Raw genomic sequence first — 24,178 nt, forward strand, 5'->3', positions numbered from 1 at the left:
ATAAATTCATAAATAAGCATTTTGTCTGTGAGACAAGCTGCGGGGTATTAAATGATGCAGTAGTCGACGAAACAATGCTCTTTAGCTATCTAAAAAAGTTCTAAAAATGTAAGATAAAATTGACCAAGTCGAACTAGTTCCTATCTATCGGATAGTCGATAGGCAAGGTATCGTTGCTCATCACATTTTTGTTACTTTTGACAAAAATTATAGGAACATTTATTTTTAACAAGTTTTTCTCAAGCTATTGATAGTTGCAAAAGCAATCGAGGACAAGCGAAACATCGATATTTTTAGACTAGTGTCTAAACATGTTGTTAGAAGGGTTAAATATTCCCTTGTGTTTTAAGGCATTCAGAACTAAATTTGAGAATATTGACAATTTGCTGTCATCGCATTTAATTCCCTTTTGCTGATATTATAAAAAGCAAGGAAAATATATTTATTGGGTTGGCCAATAGAACGCATTTATAAGTCTGAGAGTTGAATGTGGACCATTTTGTGAGTGCAGCAGCTAACTTGGTCCTTGCAACCGCTGCAGTTGCCGTTTCAGTGTTGCACAAGACGCTGTTGTTGCAATTGCAATGGCTGCTGGTTGGGGGCCATTGCAACTTTGGTTACGGTTTGTTGCTTTGCTGCACACTGCCGACTGCCTTTGGTTTATAAAATATTTAAATATTTTGTGGCAATGGCCGCAACATATTTGCACTGGGGCCAGAAGCTCTGCCCAAGATTCCGCATGAAAGCGCGCGGCTGTTGAGGCTCTTGGCGAAGTTCAAGTGGCGCCCCAGCGTATGCTATTAATATTGTGCGACAGCTGTTGGACTGTTTAAATATTTATTCAATACGCAAAAAGTATGGCGTCAACGCGGCTTATCAGCCTGGGGGCAAGGATGACGGGCAAACGTTGTCATTGTCATCGGCTCCGCAGTTGCCGCTTGATATGCTAATACGGTTGTGGTTACGGCTGCTGTCGCTGCCGCTGCTGTTGCTCTGCTGCTTCTATTCTTTGCGGTCGTCCCTGTCGTTGGCTGAGAAAATTTCATTATGCCAATTACTTGCATCAAAGCTGCTGGGATAATTGACTTTGCTTAGCGGCAGGCACTGTTAGAGTCAAGAGACCACCCTACCCCAGCCCACCAAGCTATTCAGTTTAAAGCACTTGCATAAGACGCCTTTGCACATTAGCTGCGATGTGTGTGTGTGTGTGTTGTGTGTGGTTGTGCTTGTGCTTGTGACCCCATTTGGGAGCATAAAATAATTAAACCTAATTGACAGTTTTTCGGCACCACCTTTGTCCCGGCGTGTATCCTTTAATCTAATGATCTTAACTTAACCAGCAAATGCCTGCTTAGCTTTTAGTATAGTTAGTAACTAAGCTGGACATATTCAACAACTGGCAACGGGGCCATTCACATAAATGCTCCAATTTTTAGAGAGCTTCAAGAAAACTTATAAAATTTGTCGCATAAATCGCAAGCACGCAATGCTGATAGAATGTAAATGACTTTCAAGTATTTACAGCCACCACAAAAAAAAAACCGTTTGAAAGTTATTGAAAGCGAGTGCATTAAATGGAAATGAACTGCGACAAATAATTCTTGTGGAATATAAAAAATAAATGCATTTTTTTATAAGCATGCGAGAGAATTTAAGGCCTTTGCACCAAATGTGCAATAAATGTATCTTAATCTGTTTCATCAGAAAACTAGCAGAAAGGTAGTTTTCCTTGCAATTAAAAGATCTACAACACATTATTGAAGTTCATCTAACCCATCTGACATCCACGTAGTTATATCTTCCAATAATTATAGAGGCCAGCTCCAATAGCAGATAGCTCTAAGTTCATTGAATTGACCCAATAGACAAACGTACAGATAGATTGACTAGATAAAAGTATAGTATCCGCTGCATAAGAAATAAATATAATACATGAAAAAACTCTGGTCCGTTTGCTGTCTTTATTTTAGACAGACATTTGATACTACTAAAATAGGCTGAGTATGCGTTGATTTTTACCAGTGTATTGATATATTTTAATAATTTTCAAACAGATTTTTCATAATTAGAATTTTCCTTTTAAATTTCTTGCATAAAATAATATATTTCTTTGATTAGTTCTTTTGCTCCATAAACATGAAATTCTATCCGAATGCCGATGTCTGGTTTTATGTGGACAAGCCCGGCTGTTGGGGAAAGTATCAGAAATATGCCCCACATCACAGCTGGAAACTGCCAATCCGACCCTTCACGCCAAAAGTAATGTATCATTGGCGTGACTTTGATGGCGTCAAAATGGCGGAAATAACGCGCAAGGATCTTTACTTTGATAAGTGGCCCACGTCCCGAATTCGACCACAGGCCTGTCTGGGCATGCTCTATGCAACAGGTCATCGTTTCATTAAGCTAAGCATGGCGCCACCGGCTGGCTTCAAGTGTGCACCACTTCCCGTCAACTTGGTAACTGCAAAATACGTTAAATGTAAGTGATACGGTTTTTATGTGCCAAAAGTATAATTAAATTAAATTAACCTCAAAAATTGTAGCTCATTTGCGCAAACTGAAAAGGCAGGCCAAGCTGGCAAAGAAAAAAGAAAAGAAGGCCAAGAAAGCAGCTAAGAAAGCCGCGGAAAAGTTAAAGAACAGAGGAGCAAGGCGAGGAAGACAGTAATCAGGAATATCAAAGTAATCTGCTAAAATTCGTTTAAATTATATATAATAGTATTGCAAAAGTTACATACTGTGTTCTTGTCGGTTAACATGCATGTTAAATGCGTAGTTGGTTTTATCAGCAGATATGCCATGACTAGGGGATTTGGATGTTCTTAAGATTTTCATATCGCCAGATATGTCCGATGCTGATGGCATTTTTCTATTCAATATTTTTTTTTAGATTTTATTTGCAACTCAAAAACGGTTAACACGATTAATGTGTAAACGTTTTTATCGGCAGTGATACCAAAAATGCAGAGATATCGATTTTTAAATAATATAATTTTAAAACACTCGAGCACGTTGAACTTAAGATGATTTCTTTTATCAATAAGCCAATGCAATTTGATTGGAATATACTTGCAGGATGTTGCGACGAGAAATGTTACTATTTCCGAAAAATAAAGCATAATTACCATCTCACAAAAGGCGATCTTCGGTACAACTCATTAGACAACAACAATTTGGTTACATAATATACTTACACGAATGAATATATATGTACGTAAACGTATACGCCACATTTATCAATGTAATTTTATCGGCCGCATAATTAGCGTAGCCAAGCGCACTGATTAACTTGCATTCAACGATTTTCAATTGAATTTTGCAGTTCGTTGATTCGTATCAAAAAAAGAAGAAAATGGTATATATATATAATATATATATATATATATATATATGTATGAACACCCGGTGAAAAACACGCAACTGTGAAGCAAATGCAATCATCATAGGACCTGATGTGGGTGTCGACCAGAATGTGTGGGTTGGGTGGGTCGGTGGGGATAGGTTAATAAAAATACAAAGCAGTGGATAAAACGAAATGAAAAATATGCAGACGGGGAATGATGAATGTGAAATGTGCCATTAATTAATTCGATTAAATGCAGCAATGCAGGCAATCAGCCAAAAAGGCATAGTGAAGCAATACAAGACAACAGGAGTACAGGACACAGTCGGTTAAGAGTCAGTCAATCAACGTTGCAGCCACAAACGACTGGGAAGATGCTTCATCATCAACGTATAGTGGACTGAAGGGCTTTTATTCATTATTAAACGTAAAGCGTATCGCTCGGAGTGATGAATTTTATATTCAAGATAATCACTGAAGATATTAACTTTGCAAGATTCTGGTATTGAACTTTTGTTGAACACTTTACCAAACCTATACAATCTTTTATACTTTCGCTCATAGCAGCGTAAGGGGATGACGGACTGGGGGACATGCGGAACCTTCTTCTATCAACAACAAATGCGTCTCGCGCTAGAAGCGGACGCCGGTAGCTATAAAAAAAGAAACTACATGTCAATTTTGCTGACGCTTTTGGGTTTCAATCATTTGTTAGAACATCACTGCCAATTTACCCAGCTAAAATGTATCAAAGTAGGTTCAGCATAAAGTTTCTAGCCATTATTATACTATAATATGCGTAGCGGGGCAGGCTTGGCGTATGTGTAACGCAAATACAACTATATATCAAAAACCAGATTACAATCATTTTCGCACAGTTTTAAAATTTTTAGCTCTTTTAATAAAAACAAAATCCAAATAGGCAGGCAAAATGGACAAAAAGGAGACAAAACTGTCGGCGGATGAGCGCCAAAATTTCGTTGCAACTCGCATGAGTTTGCCGCTCTTTATGTTATCTCGTATGTATCCAATCACATCTGTATTCTCTTTAAGTATTAACTATAGATGCTTCTAGGTAATCGTATACGTGAGGATCACTTGGATAGCGTCCAGAAACAATTCAAGCTGGCCGGCGGTCACTACAATACCTATTGCCAACAAGGCAAGTGTAGCTTAAGGGTAGATTAAAACAGATATATTAAATATGGTGTACTTTTTCCACAGAGAACCGAAGAGAGGAGTTTAGTGCCGCAACTTATGCACATTATAGACATGTGACGGGCTTTGAAAAGACTCCCGTGACTCCCTATCCGGAAAAACGTCCATTGAGCTATGATCGAGCTATGACCACTTGGCGTGGATACCAACAGGCTCCGAATCGATACGGTGTACTGCCTGTACCGTTTCTGAGTCGGATGGGCTCCAAGGGCACCGCATTTGCCAAAATGCATACCAACAAAAGTCGGGTGTCGATCAAGCCGCCTCCGTCCCACTTTTACGAGCTGCCAGCGGAAATCGAACGATTATTTAGGCCTGAGAATAAGCAAAAGGGCATCTTTTTAACAAGTAAGAAAACGTATATCTAAATTATTTGGGTCTATATAGATTTTGAAAACTTAAAACAATTATAATAGAAATTACACTTATGGGGAAAGATTTTATGCCCTTGACTTGAAACGTATTAGGATAAATTAAGTAATCCCCAAGTGAGGTCTTTTAACTACTTTACTTTACTACTACTAACTTTTTCCCAAAATGTGATGGATTTCTTATTTCTACATACTTTAGGAGAATCTACATACCAAGTTGGGTGTTTCTGATTATCAAAATCTAAATCTTTTGATATTGTGAAAATGGGAGGAGATATCGAAGGGGAATGATAACCTCGCTCTGCATATACTACAGAAAAATGCTTACTTAAAATTTCGACGAATTTACGGACTGATAGATTAACATCATGTGGCATGATTCATCTCTTTGTCCTGACCAAGAATATATATACTTCATAGGAGATGCTTCCTTTCCTTTACCTTCCCTTTTTATACCTATTCAATGGGTATTATAGTTTGTTGTTTTTTTTTTGTGCCCTGCCAGATGCACGTGAGCGCCGTCCTTCGTCGCGCCTGATGACATCTGATTTGACGTGCTGCTGGCGCGATCCGAATGATCCCGGTCCAACCGATACCTATACCAGTTTCTATGAGATTCGATCAAACATGTTGCCCCTTACGAAGGTACAGCTCGACAATCCGCACTTGTTTCTGCCACAATCCTGTGTGCCAACAAAGCGTAGTGTTCTTATTCATCGGAATATTGGTTTTGAGCCGGGTCCAGGACGCTACGATATACGCTATCCGAACGTGTGTGCCTGTGAGAGGGGCAAGAAGTCCAAGCCCCGTCTGACACTACATATTGAGATGCAGAAGCGCTACAAGTTCCGGCGTTTGCCCTACAAGCGCATCAATACTCGCAAGTATTGTGAGCCCGACTGGCGTCATGTTATTGGCCATGGGCATAGGCATATCTTTCAGATGGGCAAGCACGATTTGCCCAAGCCACTCGTCAAGAAGACCGGCAAAGGCAAGAAGTCAGAGAAGCAGTTGAAAATGTTTGCCGATGGCAAATACCTAAATATGCTGGTTAATCCAAAGCGTTTTCCAATTTCCATCCGAGATTTTCCAGTGCCCCCCTATGTGCCACGTATAGTCTACAATTGCATAGCCAAGCGTATTCCACGCAAACAGCTGCGGAACAACAAAAAAATTGCCTTCTTGAGTGGCCAGGAGCGCTGGAAGGATGGTGTACGTCCGCTGCAGCTGACCACACGCCAACTGGAGGCTATCAAGGAACGTTTACCCGAAGACCGGCGTCTTACTGATCATCCAATCGAGCTACGTGCTTCAAAGATGGTAAGCCGGCTCCACCATGTGCCCCATCACATGAAGACCACCTACATGCCGAAGCTGCGCAAGCGCCTATTCAAATTTCTACCCATACCTGGCGCGCGGGTCCTGGTCACAGATAGTGATATACGTCCGGATTTGCCATTCGATCGAGAAAATCCGACCGGCATGTACAATGTTAGGATAGACGAAAAGAAATTCTTTCGGGATTCGGTTTTATTTGATATGGAGCAACAAAGTTTGGGTCTTAAGCCCGAACTGCCCGAAGAAAAGGTTGTGGAGCAGTCCCTCAGTGGAGGAAGCAACGCTGGTTCAATCGTGTCTAGGACGAGTATTATGTCCAAAATGTCGGCCAGCAAGATGTCACTTGCTCGCTCCGGGAGCAGAGCAACCGTGACAATGCGTCTTTCCCTCGATTGATGCGCCACATTTGAGGCAGCTGCTCATGCTGCTCGGAGGTGGTGTCTTCCCTCGTATGCAACAATTAAAATTTTCTCGCAAAAAGATCGCACACGAGAATCACGTTTGCATAGTTTTTGATTTATGAGCTATGCGCCAGTAAATTTTAAAGCCACCAAAACTATAGCTGCTTCTCCTGGCACTGCTGCCATAAAGCAGCTGAATGTAACTTTTGACCATAAAATAAATAACTTTCCAGTTGTCCGTCGCCCTGGCTTGGTTTCCGTCCATATGCACGTGTGTGTGTGTGTTCGTGAGTGTGGCCAAAAATGGCCAGAAAACCTACAGCAGCCGGCACGAAATAATTAAGTTTTCCAACGTTTTGCGGAATCTGTGCCGGGTCCGGGATTTTGTAGCCAGCTACTGTCTACGTGTGGCCCGCTACATGTGGCCATTAAAATTACGAGCATATCTCATATCTTGCTTAGATTGTAAAACATAATCTGTTATCAATTATTTTAGCTGCGTGCCTTTTGCCCAAGGCGGAAGGCGTGGCCTCGCCCGGCCTGGCCTGGCCTGGTCTGCCTGGAAAACTTGCAAAAGCGCTCACGTTGCATTTGGTAACGCAAAAAGAAAACTTTTCACATATTTATGACTTAGTTAAAATTTCGGCATGTAAGCAATTTTATTTGCTGTGCCTCAGCATCCAGTTCATAAAAATGGTCAGCCTAATCGATTTTAGACTCCTTACAGTCTGCGTGCGCCGAGTGAACGAATGAATGTATAAGTTGTGCCAGTGTCTAATTGAGTTTTCTGAGCCAAAGGTAGCCACCAGCAAAATCAGCAGAATTCATCTTAAAACTCGGCTAACGAGAGCTGTGATTTAAATAACTTCATAAAAAGTTAAAAACAAGAATATAGCGCTGTATGGCTTAAGTGTGAAGCTTTTTTATAGTAGACTGTAACAAACTGAAGCTCAACACTTCTAGTTATACAGATCGGCGAAAAAAAAGTATATATTAGTCGAATTCAATCAACCTCATAAAGAGTCATTATAAATCTTAAGGTCTATAGAGCTTCACACAACATGCTAAACTTGTGGACCAAAAAAAAAAGGAATATGTAAAACAAAGCTCAGGAAAAAATTTTGAAAAAATCTATGAACAAATATGCTTCACAAAACACTCGGGCTCTACTGGTTCAGCAAAGTTGGCCATCGTATTGGTACAGCTCTAAATTGTTTGCTAGTTTTGATTACGAACGAAATTTCAAATAGATTAGACAAATAGCCAATTCGAATGTTGTTTTGCGAACAGCTCAAGAGCTGGTTGTTCCATGTAAAGTTTTTCCGTTGTGCTTTACAAAACTTGAACAGTGAAGTTGCAGAAAAGGTCCTTGGCACAGGAACGCTGCTTGCACACGTCACTTTTGTTCTGAGAAAACAAAACCGTAACCGGGAACAACGGGATCCAAAGCTCTTCATTCAATGCATTTTGTTTACCAGCTGCTGGCAGCTGATTAACAGTGACAGGGCCGCCCCAACATGTTCTGACTGCAACTTTTCGCAAAGAAAATTATTATGGTTAATGTTGTGCGCCATTGTCCCAGCTGTTGTAGTTGTTGTCGCTGGCAGCGCAAATATTTTACACACCACAAACACAGAAACAGACCCAAACATAAAGCCCAAGCCAAAGTGCACAAGTAAAAGTAAATTATAAGCAAAAGGCAACAATGCGACGCAATGTTGAAATGCAGCTGATTGTGCGCGAAAAGTTCCTTCATCTCTCCCTTTTCATTTTTTGTGTTGGAACAGGGCGAGAATCGTAGAGAATTGTGGAGAATAGGAGCGAGGACAAGTAAGCAGCAACAGCGGCAGTACGAAAAGACACTGCGCGGTTTTCGGTTAACATGAGTTATTATTGCAAAGTGGGCGGCGAGCCAACCAGCGCGACGTCTTGCCAACTGGTTCAAGATGAAGCCATTGTGGCAACGGACGCCTGCAATGTCTTTTGTCCTCCTGCCTGGTGCAACTTATACGCGAGGCGTGTGCGTCTCTGCACGTGTTCCAACCTAGCTGCAAGATATGGCAACTGTGTCATTACATTTGGCACACGCATCGAAGGGGAACTTTTACTGCATCGTGATGAGCTGATTAAAGATTTCCTGCTGAGAACAAAAAAAAATTTATAGTTGTAATGTTTGCATTTCCATTTGTCTGCAAATCACAGATGTTACTCAAGTCTTAACATTGCCGATACTGTTAAAAATCGATTGGAAAGATTTAAGAATATAGTATTTCAAAATATATTTGCGATCGAGTACAATGCCATATTTTATTACACTATATTGTTTGGTTTTTAATCCTTACATTTTGTAAGGTAAGCCTTAACAGGCTTGTTAACATAACATTGCTCTACATTACATTTTTAATATCATTTAAACGTTAGCTAATTTCATTTATTATTATTATTAAAAAGATAGTTAAAAATGTTTTGGAATAGTGTTGAATTCATTTACAGAAATATGTTAGATACGTACAAATTGCAATTATAGCTTTTGTTATTTCGCCGATCGCATTTATAAGGTATTTCAGCTGCGATACATTGTATGTGGCTATTGTTGCTTATTTTGTATAGCATGCTTTTGTGCGTCGACAAAACAAATGAGCCGGGTAGCCTGGCACAGCGTGCAACGTTGACTGCAGTCTATGAAAGTTGGCTTTGCCACAGACTGTAGCCTTTGTTTGCCGTTTTTCTTGCCGAGATTTCATTCTATTTGGGTCATAGGGTCGTGGCGTGTGCAAATTGCAAGCAGCAGCAGTGGCAGCAGCAGCAGAAGCAGCAGCAGTTGCAGTAACATTCGCTGTGCGTGAGTCGTGAGTCGGAGTCTCGACATGTCGACTCAACATTTTCAAATAATTTCTGATTAAGCGTGGGGCACCCCCTTGGCCAAGCTGGCAAGCCCAGCCGCCATGTTGTGTGACAAACGCAGCGGGCGCAAAGGCAACTCTGGCAACACGCTGACATATTGCGGCGCATAATTTACCGTTGCTTATGCTTTTTTCGCCGAGTGCAACTAATTTTTGTTTGTTGCTAGCAAAAGCCACAAAGATTTATGCTTGAGAAATTATGCTTTAAAAGTCGAGCGTATGTCTTCGTTGCATTTGTTGCAGCTGCAACTGCAGCTGTTGTTGTTGTTCCATCCGCTGTGCTAAAGTAATTTAATATACTTTAATGCCGGCTTGCACTCCCAGCTTCTTTGTCTTCCACACTCACACACACACACATGCATACGCATATTAGTGTATGCGCATATAAAAGACGTGTATTACGGGAGCGGGGTGTTGCAACAACAACAACAGCAGCAGCAACAGCAGCAACAACGACCAGCGAAATGTTCATAAAAATGTAAATGTTCTAAATAGCATGAGAAAAAAGGACAGTAAGTGAGAAATCATAATAAAAGCGCGTGTAAGGCAAGCAGGAGAGAGCGTTGAACCAGAATATAGCACCCAAATGTGTATGTGAATGTGTGTGTGTAGAAAAATGTGCGTGGATGTGTGTTTGAGCTCATAAGTTTTTGCGCTGACATTTTAAGTGCATCTTTTTGAATTATTTAAACAAAGAATAATTACACAAGGCATTATAAACTGAATGCGACGAAGTGCATAAATATGTCTACATCAAACACCAGCCGCCCCTCATACCCATATACCCTCTTTTTTGATGCGTCTTTGAGCCATTCGCCAGCTATAAGTTTAAACCGGAAATATGTATGGCTTCCACTCAAAATCGTTATTTCACTTGCTGCTGAAACATTCAAAGTTTCAAACTCATGTAGAGCCTAGCCTTAAGTGGAAAATGATATCTAAAATGTTTGGAATTGCCAAGAATCAGATAAGATAAGAATCATAAGCGGCTAACTTGTAATTATAAAAATTTTATAAAAATTTCAATAATTTTTACCTGAACCGGAGTTATATTTATTTTCGATAATTTAATTTTTTTTCATTCATGTTTTTAGCGCTTGTCTATGGTAGACATAAAACGCTAAATAAAGCATATTTTGTTTTCTTCAATAAATAAAATTCATTTAATATATATTAATTCAATTGAAAATTGAAGGAAATCTAACGAACAGCAGCTTTTGCTTGCTTATGTGTTTTTTCATAATTTAGGTTTATTTTGTTTTTGTTTACATCTTTTAAGGCTTAATCAACAAGTAAGACTTGGTACCTAGCTCGTTTATATATATATATATATATAAATTCCACTCAACTAAGCAAAAACAAAGACATAAACCAAACATGAGGCAATGCAAATGGTCTCAGCTCAGTTCAGTTTAGCTCAGCTTAGCTCAAACCAAGCTCCGTGTTTGTCCCGACATGTAAGGGAGGTTCTGCTGCTGTTGGCCAACTCTGCTGCTTGACGGCTTTCGCGCACTTTCCGCTTTGTTATTATGCGTATTATGCAAACCACGCCCACCATTCTTACGCTCCCACTCCGCTTGATGCCACTTACATTTTACTTTACGCGCTTTAGCCGCGTATTTTTATAGCCATTTGGTTGGCAAGAGCACAAAAAAGTAGACAGCACTCAGTTTGCAAAAAAAAGGACTCAGAAAAAAAATAGAAAACTCAAGAACGACTCTAGGCGACTATAAAGTACGCTACAGACTTTGTGATTAGCCAGGCTCCTGGTTATGCTAAAATGTCCACTATTGTGGCTGTGCACACACAAAGGAATCTACATATGATGAATCCTAAAAGCAAAAGTGCTTGACTTGCAAATACCCTGCAAGCTGTTAGTATCTTACATTGATAAGTAGTTGTTCCTTAATAGCATATTAATATAATTTCCCTAGGGAAATCAGATAATAATATTTATTGCAGTCTGGCAAAGAGTTAAAAAAGAACCTGTATACTTAACAGAAAATGTTCTCCCAAAGGATTTAATAATTGAATTTTAAGAAGTTTTAAATATAAAAGAATGGTCAGTCTGTAGCCTTGTGGAAAATAAATCATATTAAGATAATAGCTTATTGATATATATATTTATAATATCTATACATAAGCATATCTTTAACTCACCACTTTCAATCTGACATATGTTATCATTTCGAACGTACCCTTTTTTTTTTAACTTTTTCTACGTGTACAGGGTATACAAAAATGCCATGTGTAAGGTAAATGTTAGAGTGGGAGACAGGCGGAGCTGCAAGGAATGTGGATATATGTGCATGCTGAAAAGCACTAAAAAGTATTATCTAAATGATAATTTGTTGCTGCTTGTCTGTTTGTTGAGTAATGTAATTTTATGTACAGCAATGGGAGCTGTCATGCATAAACCATTGGAGACAAAGGCTCGAGTTGCCACACTCTCTCTCTCTCTCTCTCTCTCTCTCTCTCTCTCTCTCTCTCTCTCTCTGTTTCTGTAACTGTTACTATATCCTTCTCATGTTGTGTACAGAAAGGGCCGTCTCACTCCCTTTTTTGCATGCATTATGTGCGTAAAGCATATTTCCGCTTCCGTTTGCTGGCCAAGTCACAAAGGCAGACAATTCGCTGGCTGCCGCAAATGAAACAAAAGCCACTTTTCTAGCCACTTTGGCAAGACAACAAAAAAAAAATGAATGTCTAACTATTTAGATCAAGTTGTGCGAAGACAATTCAATTCACGTTCAAGAACTTTGCGAATTTGCGAAACATTCAAAGATTAGCTTTTGCCCGTTTACCTGCACAGATCCTCAAATCAATTGCACATTTTGTACAACTTTGGACAAATGCAATGCAATTAAATGCGACAAAGTTCAAAATTGAATTGGTACAGAAATCGACGGACTTGTCCGGAACTCTATTGGCCGAAAATAAAACGCACGACAAACGCTGGACAAGAGTCGAAGCAGAGAGAAAAGAGCACTGGACAGGAAAGGACAGGATAGGAGAGAATAGGACTGAACAGGACTGAAATTCAATTCGGATGCGCTCGATTGCGTTGCATTTCAATATAAATATTTATTTTATTTATATAGCAACAGACACATATACACACACACAGCTGCACAAATGGACGGGGCGACAAGTTGCAGCTGACAGTAAAAGATGTTGTGGAACCCATTTGTTTTAGTCAATGGCAGAGCGGCACAAAGTCACTCCACAGTTCACTTGAGTTCAGTTTCCAAGAGTCCGGTTCGGTTTGGTATGCTGCATTAGAATTCAATTTTCAAACTGATTTCGTATCTGTATGTGCAGCTCTGTGTGTGTGTGTAGTTAGTTGTCAATAAGAGTTTGCTTGAATGCCGTGCCATAACTTTGGCTTAGCTGGGGGTTTCCAATGGACCTGGCTTTGAGTCTGGTAAACTTGTCAGTGGATTGAGAGCATCAGTTGCGCAAAGCAAATTGCGTGTGGCGTTTTTCAGCTTGTAAGTAGTCGTGGTAGTATTTGGGGCCAATCAGCACTGAAATAACTGAAATCGTTGTCTAAATGAAATCAACAGAGTGTGCACTTATCCAGCTAATAATTGCATTTTAAATGCATGTTAATAGTTGATTAGGAAAATAATATTATTAATAAAAGAAAATATATTCAAATAGAACTGGACTCTAATTACATCCAAAATGTTAGATTAGCATCTATTAATGCTCGGCCCAGTGTATACTCACATCACAAAATCATTAAGAGCTGAAAGGTTTGGATCCAAAACAAGCTTTGATCCATCTAAGGACGATCTTATACGTAGAGTTCAAATTCTTCATATTATAAGTATCTAACGTCAATAGCGTCGACAAAATATTGTTTGATTCGGATCAAGCAAAAAATGCTTGCCAGCTAATAAGAATATTTTAATAATTATTTAGTATTTCCATTTACTTGCAATAAGACAGACAAATGGTCTTATTCTGATCGACAATGTGTTTATATCTACATGGGTTAATCTGCCCTTACACGTTTCGTGTTGCGACTGCATTACCTTCTAAAAGAGTATAAAAATATAGGCGACTTTTAATAGAATTTTGCATTTGGTTGCTAATTATTTGCATATTTTTTTGCGTGCTGCATGCGACGTGCGTCGCTGTTGTTAGGAAGACGAAAGCATAAGAGCAGAGCGGCGGCTGGAGGATGAGTTGAAGCTGGAGCAGAAGCAGGTGCAGGTATAAGGAGTAGGGGGTGAGATGTGAAGCTGTCGCTAATTTGAAAGCTTTTTGCGGAAGACAAATGCAAATGTCAGGGATGTGCACAGTGCTGGGAACTTTTTCATTTTGCATACAGGGTTTGGTTTGCAGTTGTCATTTTACGTTGCGCAAATGTCAAACTTATCGACGCTAAGCCACGTGCCCGGACGGAGCACACACACCCACACGCTTCTGCAGGAGGTGCATTGTGTGGCCAGGATGACGTCTCTGCACGGCTACCTCACCGCACTTTGTTGCTTCGTTGCGCGCTGCGTTGTGTGCGTGGCACGCCAATGTTGCACGTTCAAATTAACTTTAATGAACTCAGTTTAGTTGCAAATGAGTTACAAAACTCGAAAACACATCGAGACGTGTTTAGTGCACAACGAGCATCGTGCTTTGTGTATGTTGCATATAGAAATCGGAATTCTGCAAGCAACTGCATTCGGCTTTACGTCGCACTCGCAGTGGCTTCTGCGTCTACTTTAATCTATTGTATTTGAGTCCATTTGTAAATTACTGTCTAACAATTACAGGTAGTTCACAATCAAAATCAGAGCGAATTGAAGACAAGAAATACAAAATAATTTCGTTGAGAGTAGGAGTGTTCGGGACACTCGCAAATTAGGCGGAAAATTGCTTTATATTTTGAATTTTCAGGATTGAAGTTCACGTTTGTGTTTCTCTGGAGATCGGACGTGAAAATTGCAGTCTCGTGTGTGTGTGCGCGTTAGTGCACCGCTGGCAGCAGGCATAAACCAAGAAAGTGACAGTGACACTGTATAAAGCCCGCCCCAGGGCAATCCATACAAATCCCGCTTATAGTGGGTAAACTATACGCAACTGCTGCCTCTGGCAGCCGGAGTGTTATACAAATTAACAATATTTTAACAAAAAAAATTACCGCGTGCAGTGCGTGAGAACAAGTTCTTGCAAAACTTAAGCTGCGCTCAGCTGATCGCAACTCAAGTGCGTGTGTGTGTGCGCGAGTGCAGCAAAGCTTTCGCGAGAGAGCTTTCAGCTTGCAGCTGCACTGATAGTGCTGGCAAAACAGTCACTGCAGTGACAGTGCTGACACTAAAGTCACAATTTGTGATCAATCACTTGTTACAAAAATACGGGTTATTTTTGTAATTAAGTGTAAAAAACTTGTTTTGTTTTTATTTTTTATTCTTTTTTCTCCCTGTGGGGAAAAAATTATAACAAAGTAAAGAACAATGGCTACAAACAACCGACCCCAAAATAACGAAGAAATTCATTCGCCAATCTACCCGCTGCCGAACAGCTCAATAATATCCCCTACAAATATAGCCGCTAATGTCGATCGCCTCGACGGAAGCAGGCCACTGGAAGATTTTTACCAATATTACAACAACGTGCTCGCCAGTAGTGCAAACCGGAACGGCGCCTCCACCTCGCTGTCAGCCGGTACCCAGCAATGCTCGACTTGGCAACCGCAACAGCACGGCACTGTCAGCACAACGACAGCAACAACCACCACAACCACAGCGTCATCCAGCAGCGGCTGCAGGACATCTGCCTCAACAGGCACAAGCCGCGCCGCTTTAGAGCCCATCGGGACCCGCCCCAAAGCCGCCAATCCGACCTTGCAGTCCACCCCTTATGGCACCCAGGCAGCTGGTTCTTGTGTCACAAACCCCCCTCTGCCTCCCATAAAGAACGCAGGTGCTACGCTAGCCTTCGAAGAGCCACTGGTAGATTGGCAAACGGTTTCCGCAAAAAAACGGCGTGGGACTACATTATTATCCGAAGGCGTAAAAAAAGGGAAGCAACTAAATAACCGCAACACCAGCCGCGCTGGAGCTAAGCCCGCAACTCCCAGTACCGCTTCGGCAATTAGCAACAGATATGCCTCCCTTGAGCCTCAGGAAGACGCCTCTGTAATCGATGACGGCGAGATGGACACTGCCGACGAAGCGCCTCCAGTCACAGACCAACAACAATCAGCGAAAAAGATCTCCAAACCCAGGCCGATAACAGTCCCTGGAGTCAGCGATATTGTCGCAATGGAGCGAACCATAGATCAGGCAGTGGGCGCAGACGCCTATGAATTCAAGGTCTCTCCCTCTGGCTATCTAAGAATTTACGCCAAAGATGCCGACACCCACAGAGCAATTGTCCGCAAGCTCACTGAAGTGAGAGTGCAATTTACCCACTTCTGCCTAAAGGAAGACAGACCATACCGCGTTGTGGTTAAAAATCTGGCCGCTTCCACTCCCAGAAGCCAGATTGAAGCTGCCTTTACATCGCACGGCCATATTGTGACGAACCTTTACAACCCGGGCGCCAGACAGCCAACAAGTGATGCAGACTCCACCAACGACTTTCCAAGTCGCAACTTCTGGTTTGTCGATCTCAAGCAGTCTCTTAACAACAGGGAAGCGCTGCGGCTCAACAAGGTTGGCCGCCAACGGGTCACTATTGAGCTTCCGAGGAAGAACAATAGTATAAGGCAGTGTTTCCGCTGCTTCGAGTTCGACCACACCAAAAACTACTGTCTCAAACAGCCCAAGTGTGGTAGGTGCGGTCAGTCCCATTGGACAAACTCCGAGCAGTGCCAGGCCAAAACAGTGGCAGACCTGCGATGCTCCAACTGCGAGGGAAACCATGCTGCTTCCTATAAAGGATGCAAAAGCTATCAGGTGAGACTAAATGCCAGGCAGCCGGCCATCAATGTCTCCCCTCCTACACGATATAGCCATCCTCAAAATACACGAAGAACCACTCAGCAGTTCGTACCTTCCCGAATTGTGCAACAGGGCCTGTCGTATGCTGATGCGCTACGGCCAGGCCATCATGTACAAGTCCGCCAACCCCCAGCGCGCACTCTTCAGCCCACCGTCAATCCAATGCAGCTCCAACAACCACTGCAAGGACCTCAGGAGCAAGACGCTTCCCTTGGAGGCATCCTTCAAAACCTCCAGCAGTCCATTGCAGCACTGAATGCCGCAGTTGCAACCATTCTGGTTAGCATTAAAGAGCTAAAGGATGCGCAAGGTTCCCCGCAGCTTAGATTCCCAAAAAGCCGCAAATAATGGCTACCCAGTTACGTCTCGGATCGTGGAACGCTCGTGGCATCCTCCAAAATGCTAACGAGCTCAAGCTTTTTCTGAAAAAGCATGATGTAGACATCATGCTCATCTCAGAAACACATCTGCACACAAACTTGTACCTAACAATGGAGGGGTACGTCTGCTACCGTGCGGATCACCCTACAGGACGAGCCAGAGGTGGTGCTGTAGTGCTGGCAAAGCAGGATTTAGCACACTACCATCTACACACAGTGACCTCCAGCGACACACAGCTGGCTGCTATCATGGTGGAGACTCCCTTGGGCGAAATCCTCGTTGCGGCAGCATACCTACCACCAAACATCCCCTGGAACCGAGCGGAATTTGATTCCCTGTTTGGCCAGCTTGGCCCCAAATTCATCGTTGGAGGCGACTTCAACGCTAAGCACAGACTGTGGGGAAACTACAGAGCTGACAGCAGAGGCACTGCGCTCCATGAGGCGCTCACTCCCTGCTCAGCCCAGGTACTGGCCACCGGTAGACCTACCCACTTTCCGTACAACCGGCAAAGTACGCCTTCCTGTATCGACTTTTTTATATTCAAGGGCATCCCCAACAGCGTACTATCGGTTCGCGAAGAGTATGATCTATCTTCCGACCATCTGCCACTCCTCACAACGATCAACACGGCTGCACAAAGGATCCCAAAAAAGCGCAGGCTTGTCCTCCCTGGGTCGAACATCCAACGATTTAAGGCCGAACTAAATAGCTTGATCAACCTAAACACGCAGATTCTGTCAGTTGAGGACGTCGACGCTGCAGTACAAACCCTGTTGGACCAAGTACATGCCGCAGCCGCCAACGCTGCGCCCGCACATATCTACTCAGCCCCTACAAGCCAGCGGCCAAGGACGTTTTCCCCCATATTGGAAGGTCTTCTCGCCCTAAAAAAGCGACTGAGGAGGGAGTATGTCCGTACCCAGGACCCCACGATTGACAGGATCTATCGTCGTATTGCTAACAGGGTCAGGAAGGAGCTGATTATCTCGAAAAGAAATGCCACAGACACCATGCTGGAGGAAGCAACGGCAGACGAGAGCTCCAAATTCGCGCTGTGGAAACTTAGCAGTCGATACAAGCGGCAAGCTGCGCCAAAGTTCCCCGTTCGACTTCCCGATGACACCTGGGCCAGATCACCAATGGACAGAGCCGAAGCCTTTGCCTGCAACTTGGAGGAGCGCTTCAAGCCGTTTGAGACCGCATCGCATGGAAGGATACAGCGAGTCGCGCAAATCCTGGAGGCGCCACTCCAAATGTCACTCCCTGTATCGCCAATCACCTTCCAAGAAGTAGAGCAGGAGATGAAGAGATTAAAAAGCAGCAAAGCCCCTGGGGAAGATCGGTTGGACAACCAGACAATCAAGCTACTGCCATACAAGGCGGTGCTTTTTCTCGTCGCCATTTTTAATGCAGCTCTTCGGCTAGGTTACTTTCCAGTGGCTTGGAAGAAGGCACATATAATCATGTTGCACAAGAGCGGAAAGCCCCCTAATCAACTGGGATCCTATCGCCCCATCAGCCTCCTGCCTGCCTTTGGTAAGATTCTGGAAAGGTGCATCCTCAGAAGGGTCCTGGATACCCCGGAAATAAAACGCTTGATCCCGAAGTTCCAGTTTGGGTTTCGACTCAAACACGGTACCCCTGAGCAACTACATCGGGTCACAAATTATATTTTGGACGGCTTTCACAGGAAAGAGTATGTGGTGGCAGCATACCTCGACATCCAAGAAGCCTTCGACCGGGTGTGGCACGCAGGACTCCTCTCCAAGATAAAGGACAAATTGAATCCGCAGCTATTTAGCACCATTGCGAGCTTCCTAACTGAGAGAACCTTTCAAGTGGTGCAGGATGGAGTAGCCTCTCAAACCAAACGCATAAAAGCGGGCGTTCCACAAGGCAGCGTCTTGGGTCCCACGCTATATAGCCTGTTTACACATGACATGCCCACAGCAAATGCAAGCAGACGGAATGATCGGCAGGACCTTCTGGTGGCCACGTTTGCTGACGACACGGCAATCCTTGCAAAAAACAAATGTGTGTACGTGGCAACTGACCTCTTGCAGGAATACCTCAAGCGATTTGAAAACTGGGCTTGTAGATGGAACATCGCAGTGAACCCTGGAAAGTGCGCCACGGTTACCCACACTCTACGCAAGGACTCATGCCCCGGACTTTTTCTTCATGGTGAGCTTCTAGAGCAATATCGTCAACACAAGTACCTAGGTGTCACTCTCGACAGACGACTTACATTTAGTAAGCACGTCTCTGCAGTAACGAGCAACATCAAATCTAAGATAAGGCGAATGAGCTGGCTCCTCAACTCCAAAAACAAACTCTCGCTCCGAAACAAGGTCCTAATCTACAAGGTAATCCTTGCCCCAGTGTGGCGTTACGGGCTTCAAGTTTACGGTATAGCTGCAAAAACACACCTGAACAAAATTCGCATCATTCAGGCCAAAACCCTGCGCAAAATAACTGGAGCCGAATGGTATATTCGCACACGCGACATCGCCAAGGACCTCAAGGTTCCAATGGTGGGCGACGTAGTCAACAGGCAAGCAGCGAGCTACTCAACAAAGCTCCACAACCATCCAAACATCCTGGCGAGGAGCCTGCTAAGGAGGCGAAGAAGAAGGCGACTGAAGAGGACCTACCCAACCGACCTAATCGATCGTTATGTATAGGTGACAAGCTTCGTTAACTACACCAAAATATGTTTCTATAATCTGTTAACCTAATTGTATAACTAATTGTAAAACCACAATCATCGCTAAGCTAAGTAATTATGTCACTCTGATAAAAGTTGCTAACATAGAGTAACAGGATACCAGATTTCTTAATAAACTAAATATAATTAAAAAAAAAAAAAAAAAAAACAGGATTGAAGTTTACTTATTCTGCCTGGTGAAAACAGTTGCAATGCTTATACTTTGGGCTTCTTATTGACAGAGGGGTCTGCTGTTTGAAATTTTGTTTAATGAAGGCAAGAAGACATCTTACATGTCGGCATCACAGTGCGATAACACTAGATGTTTCGGCGGTTTGCCTTTAAAAGTATATGCAAAGCTTTAAATTTTCCATATGCGCTCGACGATAACATATCAACAATTTTGTAAAGGATAAATTTAAATAAAACGCTGCGAAAGTTTTGTGAATCGTGTCAAAAGTCAAATTTCTTGTTTGTGACAGTTGGAAGATTGCAAAAATGTTCATGTTGGCAATAGGTTAAGGCGTCCGCTGGAAAACTTTGGAGCTAAAGTTCACACGGCATAAACAACAAAAATGCCAAAAGCTGTCTGCTTGTCTGTGTGCCACGCCCACCGCGCCAACGTTACGTAAAAATGTGCTAATACTTGGCATAGACTTTCACTAAGCCCTGGCTGGCTTTTAAGCAGCTAAGCCTGTTGTTGTCGTCGATATTATTGTTGTTGCTGTTGTTGTTGTGTCAATTTGGTGTTTTTGTTATTCTGACAGTTATGCTTATTTATAGGCGTGTTATTTTGCAGGCATTTCAAGGGCGGCCAACGCCTATGGGATTTTTAAGCCAACACAATTTATTGGCTTGTTGTGTGCCGATTAGCCGAATATTGAGATTATGGATGGATCGAAAGCCATTTCAATTTGTGGCCTATAATGCGCTGAGAAAGGCTTAGGTGCGTCTATATCGATAATTGAGACTGTCAACTGCAGTTTGCCGCTGAAATTGGTCTTTGGTTGGGGTGCATTGAACCGATTGCCGTAGGATGCCTGCGGGCTGCGGCTTGTTGGCTTGTTACGGGCGATCAGCCAAAATAAAGAATCGGTGCGAAAGCCAAACAAATTGAAATAACGCCAGATAACTGCGAGTCGGTCAAATGTTTGGCCAAAATTGTGTGTGCTGCCAAAAAAAGTGTGAAAACCGCAGTAGCAACAGCAGCGCCAGCATTGTTGGCCATTGTTCGGATAAAAACTGACTAAATGACTGACTGACATACATAAATGGCTGGGCAACTTTTCGTGTATGCCTGACTCTGTTGCGGTTTTTGTGGCCGTCAATTGGTTTATTCCAATTATAAACAAGCTGCCGAAGAAGCCACTACAATTATGCGCACCCACAGCCGGAAAGTATGCTATAAAATTTTATAAGAAACCACCCATTCATAATTTACACAACTTTATATATATGAATATATGCACAATTCATTAAATTAATATAAGTTGCACATTCAACTAAAGGAAAACTACACAAAATTTAATTAATATGATTTAATTTTTTTTTAAATCTATTAGGTAATGAATAAAATTGATGGTGCTTCCAGCTAAATTCTTATAGAAGAGTTGTGAGTATTTCTTGCAGTGTGTCTGACTAGAAGGCTTAACATAAGCTATGCCTTTTCTGGTGCCTGTATTTGCTTACACAAACAAACAAACACTCATGTTTGTGGGGAAATGTTAATGTTTTTTTTTCACTAGCTGAATAATAACAATAAGAGTATAGTTTGCTTATGCAAAGATAATATAAATTTTTATTAATAATAATAATTTAAAAATTTATAAAAATAATAATAATAATAATAATAATAAAACATTTAAAAATAATAATAATATTTATAATAATAAAACATTTAAAATAATAATAATAGTAACAATTACAATAATAATCAGTATAGTACCAACAATTTTATTAAAAAGCAAAAACCACATGTTAATTATAAATAATTTCACTTATTTCCTTTTATATAATTGACCCAACGAAATGCAAACTGTAATCTTATAAGCAAATATTTAAATTTTTAAATATTTTCCGAATGCATTTTTTATTGTACAGAAAACCATAAGTACTGCCCGCGACCGCTCGAAGGTTATTGGGTCAACGCCAGACAACAGTGCCAAAGAAATGAGTAAAAGCAAATAGTTTTTGATAAGACAGCGCTGAACTTGAAATATTGGCAAGTTGTATTTTTTTTCGGCCGAAGTTTGTTGACACGCAGATAAGGTAATTGATAAAAAAAACCTGCGCCGGTCTATAAAGGCAATGAAAATTATGATGCAGGTAGACACAGTTACAAAACGCTTCATAGCAGAAAGATGAGTCTGGTGGCATTTCTTTGGACGATTTTAGTGCTTGCTGCGGGCAGCAGTGCCACGCCTCAATATGATGGTCGCATTGTGGGCGGCCAGGTTACGGATATACGTGATTTTCCATACCAAGCTTCCATACAGCTGCATGGTCAGCATATTTGTGGTGCTGCCATTATCGGGGATTTTTTTTTACTCACCGCTGCCCATTGCTTTGAGGAGCCATGGATTGAAGTCGATTATAGCGTTCGTTTGGGCGCCACAGAGCACGCGGCTGGCGGGGTGTTGCTCAGTTTGCGTCAGATCATACGTCATGGAGCCTACAATCGCCAGACGCACGACAATGACCTGGCACTAGTGCTGCTTAATGGCCGACTTAACTACACGGAGGAGCTTCAAGCGGTGCCACTGGCTGGTGCAGAGGATGTACTTACTCCCGATACGCGGCTCTACGTCAGCGGCTGGGGCTATCAGAGCGAAGGCGGTGAGGAGGGCGTCTCAGCTGTGTTGCGATACGTAGATGTGGCCCATGTGGAGCCGGCTATTTGTCGCCGTGCATATCGCAAGGTGCTGCCCGTTACCCAGCGCATGCTGTGTGCCGCCCGGGAAGGCCATGATAGTTGCCAAGGTGACTCTGGTGGTCCACTAGTCGGTTATCAGCAAGACAGTGCTCAAGGCAAGCTCTATGGCATTGTATCCTGGGGCTTGGGCTGCGCGCAGCAAGAGTTTCCGGGTGTATATACGAATGTGGCTGCATTCAGAAATTGGATTGATGCTCAGCTAGGTGCATGGGGATGGAATACCCTGCTTGCCGGCTGGAGTGGCCGCCAAAGTTAAGTTAAATAGAGTGGTCCTTTAAAAGAGAACATAGTGTTTGAACAAATAGAAACAATAGGCAAACTGGTGTATATAGATTTAAGTATTAAAATATGTTTGTAAAATAATTCATCATAATTTTTATAAATTACAATGTTATTTAAGCACTCTCAAAAAAGTGAAATACAAACGCTTTTATTGAAATATGTTAAATATTTTAATAAGAAGACTAAAATTAATTTTCCTTACTCTATTTAACATAAATATGTTTTAGCTGGTGGTATATAGATAACTGAGAAGCTTTTTAGTAATAAGCTTAAAAAGTGCAAATAACATACATTAATACCAAAGCATTACATCATTTTGAAAGTGAGGGACTTTTTTGCAAAAATTATGACAAATTAAAATATATTAAAAATTAAATTATATTAAAATAATATGTGAATTTTAGCAGCAAACGGATTTGCCAGGTAAGCCTTAAGTATGCGCAATCGTAAATTGTTTAGATGGCTCTGCATTATCCTCCTCAAGTTGTTTGCGTATTGTAAACTAAAGTTTAAATTACCAAAAATGCAGAGGCTACGTTTTAACAATTAAGCAAGTGAGGCCATTAGGCCAATCCTTAGGGTTCAGGCCCTGGCTCATAATTCAAAATGTTGCACAAAATATGAGAAGCAGAGCTCAAAACTAATTCGGATTCAATGAATATGTTAACATCTTGGCTGCCACAAAGTCTAGTGCAAATAAATCGTTGCCCACATGCAGGCGCAAATATCAAAATGCAAGCCAAGCACACGCACACACACTCAAGCACACACGCACACACATACATATTTATACTTATGCAAACTGTGTTGTATTTCATTATGAGATAAAACAAGCTGCACTACAACAACAACTTATTAGTTTAGACAAAAATAAATTGCATAAATATTTAAGGCATGCAGAATGGCCAAAACGTGGCTGCATCTGGCCAGCATCTGAACGTGTACCTTGCGGTCAGCAGTAAAAGGCCAACAAGTCACGGTCCAGGGCGTGGGTTCAGCTGGTAGAATTGTTGGTTCTGTGCATCTCACAGATTTTAATTTGTTTTGCCGTTAAGCAAACTGTGTAAGTGTCTGCCCTGACGATAAGGCACACATCTTGCTAATTGTTTCATTTTGCCTGGCAGTCAGCAAACATTCCATACAATATTTCATTTGCCTAGCTGCATATGCGTATTTTCAGAAATTTCAATTTGCTGCTGCTGCTGTTGCTGCTGCTTCTGTCATATTGAGGCTGACTGTCTGAGCCCAGTATGCTAATTGCAGACCAGCAATTAATTAAACATGCCAGCTCAAAGAAGTTAATAAACCCAATGACATTCAAAGCAAATTACGATTGCAACAAGAAA

General features: G+C 41.9%; 3 protein-coding genes across 3 annotated transcripts; all 3 read left to right on the forward strand.

The window, feature by feature from the left end:
* The first annotated feature begins 2,041 nt into the window (after positions 1–2,041).
* Positions 2,042–2,736, forward strand: LOC6626055 (uncharacterized). Its single transcript, XM_002049575.4, has 2 exons — positions 2,042–2,482; positions 2,547–2,736. Exons 1-2 carry the CDS (start codon positions 2,137–2,139, stop codon positions 2,669–2,671), a joined length of 471 nt encoding a protein of 156 aa, XP_002049611.1. The 5' UTR covers positions 2,042–2,136; the 3' UTR covers positions 2,672–2,736.
* Positions 2,737–4,139: 1,403 nt separating this feature from the next.
* Positions 4,140–6,912, forward strand: LOC6626054 (uncharacterized). Its single transcript, XM_002049574.4, has 4 exons — positions 4,140–4,365; positions 4,422–4,508; positions 4,571–4,912; positions 5,441–6,912. The coding sequence occupies exons 1-4, from the start codon at positions 4,278–4,280 to the stop codon at positions 6,667–6,669; spliced, it is 1,746 nt and encodes a 581-aa protein (XP_002049610.1). The 5' UTR covers positions 4,140–4,277; the 3' UTR covers positions 6,670–6,912.
* A 15,031-nt stretch (positions 6,913–21,943) lies between these two features.
* On the forward strand, positions 21,944–22,986 carry LOC6626053 (trypsin delta). The gene has a single exon (XM_002049573.3). It carries the CDS (start codon positions 21,979–21,981, stop codon positions 22,804–22,806), a length of 828 nt encoding a protein of 275 aa, XP_002049609.1. The 5' UTR covers positions 21,944–21,978; the 3' UTR covers positions 22,807–22,986.
* The last annotated feature ends 1,192 nt before the right edge of the window (positions 22,987–24,178 follow it).

The sequence above is a fragment of the Drosophila virilis genome, chromosome 5, assembly GCF_030788295.1.
Source record: "Drosophila virilis strain 15010-1051.87 chromosome 5, Dvir_AGI_RSII-ME, whole genome shotgun sequence".
Classification (NCBI taxonomy): domain Eukaryota; kingdom Metazoa; phylum Arthropoda; class Insecta; order Diptera; family Drosophilidae; genus Drosophila; species Drosophila virilis.

Excerpts from the sequence above, each read along its gene's own strand:
- LOC6626054 (XM_002049574.4), top strand. The coding sequence starts at position 4,278 with ATGGACAAAAAGGAGACAAAACTGTCGGCGGATGAGCGCCAAAATTTC. Across the intron at positions 4,366-4,421 it reads GCCGCTCTTTATGTTATCTC|GTAATCGTATACGTGAGGAT; the intron begins GTATGTATCCAA and ends AGATGCTTCTAG. Across the intron at positions 4,509-4,570 it reads CAATACCTATTGCCAACAAG|AGAACCGAAGAGAGGAGTTT; the intron begins GCAAGTGTAGCT and ends CTTTTTCCACAG.
- LOC6626053 (XM_002049573.3), top strand. The coding sequence starts at position 21,979 with ATGAGTCTGGTGGCATTTCTTTGGACGATTTTAGTGCTTGCTGCGGGC.
- LOC6626055 (XM_002049575.4), top strand. The coding sequence starts at position 2,137 with ATGAAATTCTATCCGAATGCCGATGTCTGGTTTTATGTGGACAAGCCC. Across the intron at positions 2,483-2,546 it reads AACTGCAAAATACGTTAAAT|CTCATTTGCGCAAACTGAAA; the intron begins GTAAGTGATACG and ends CAAAAATTGTAG.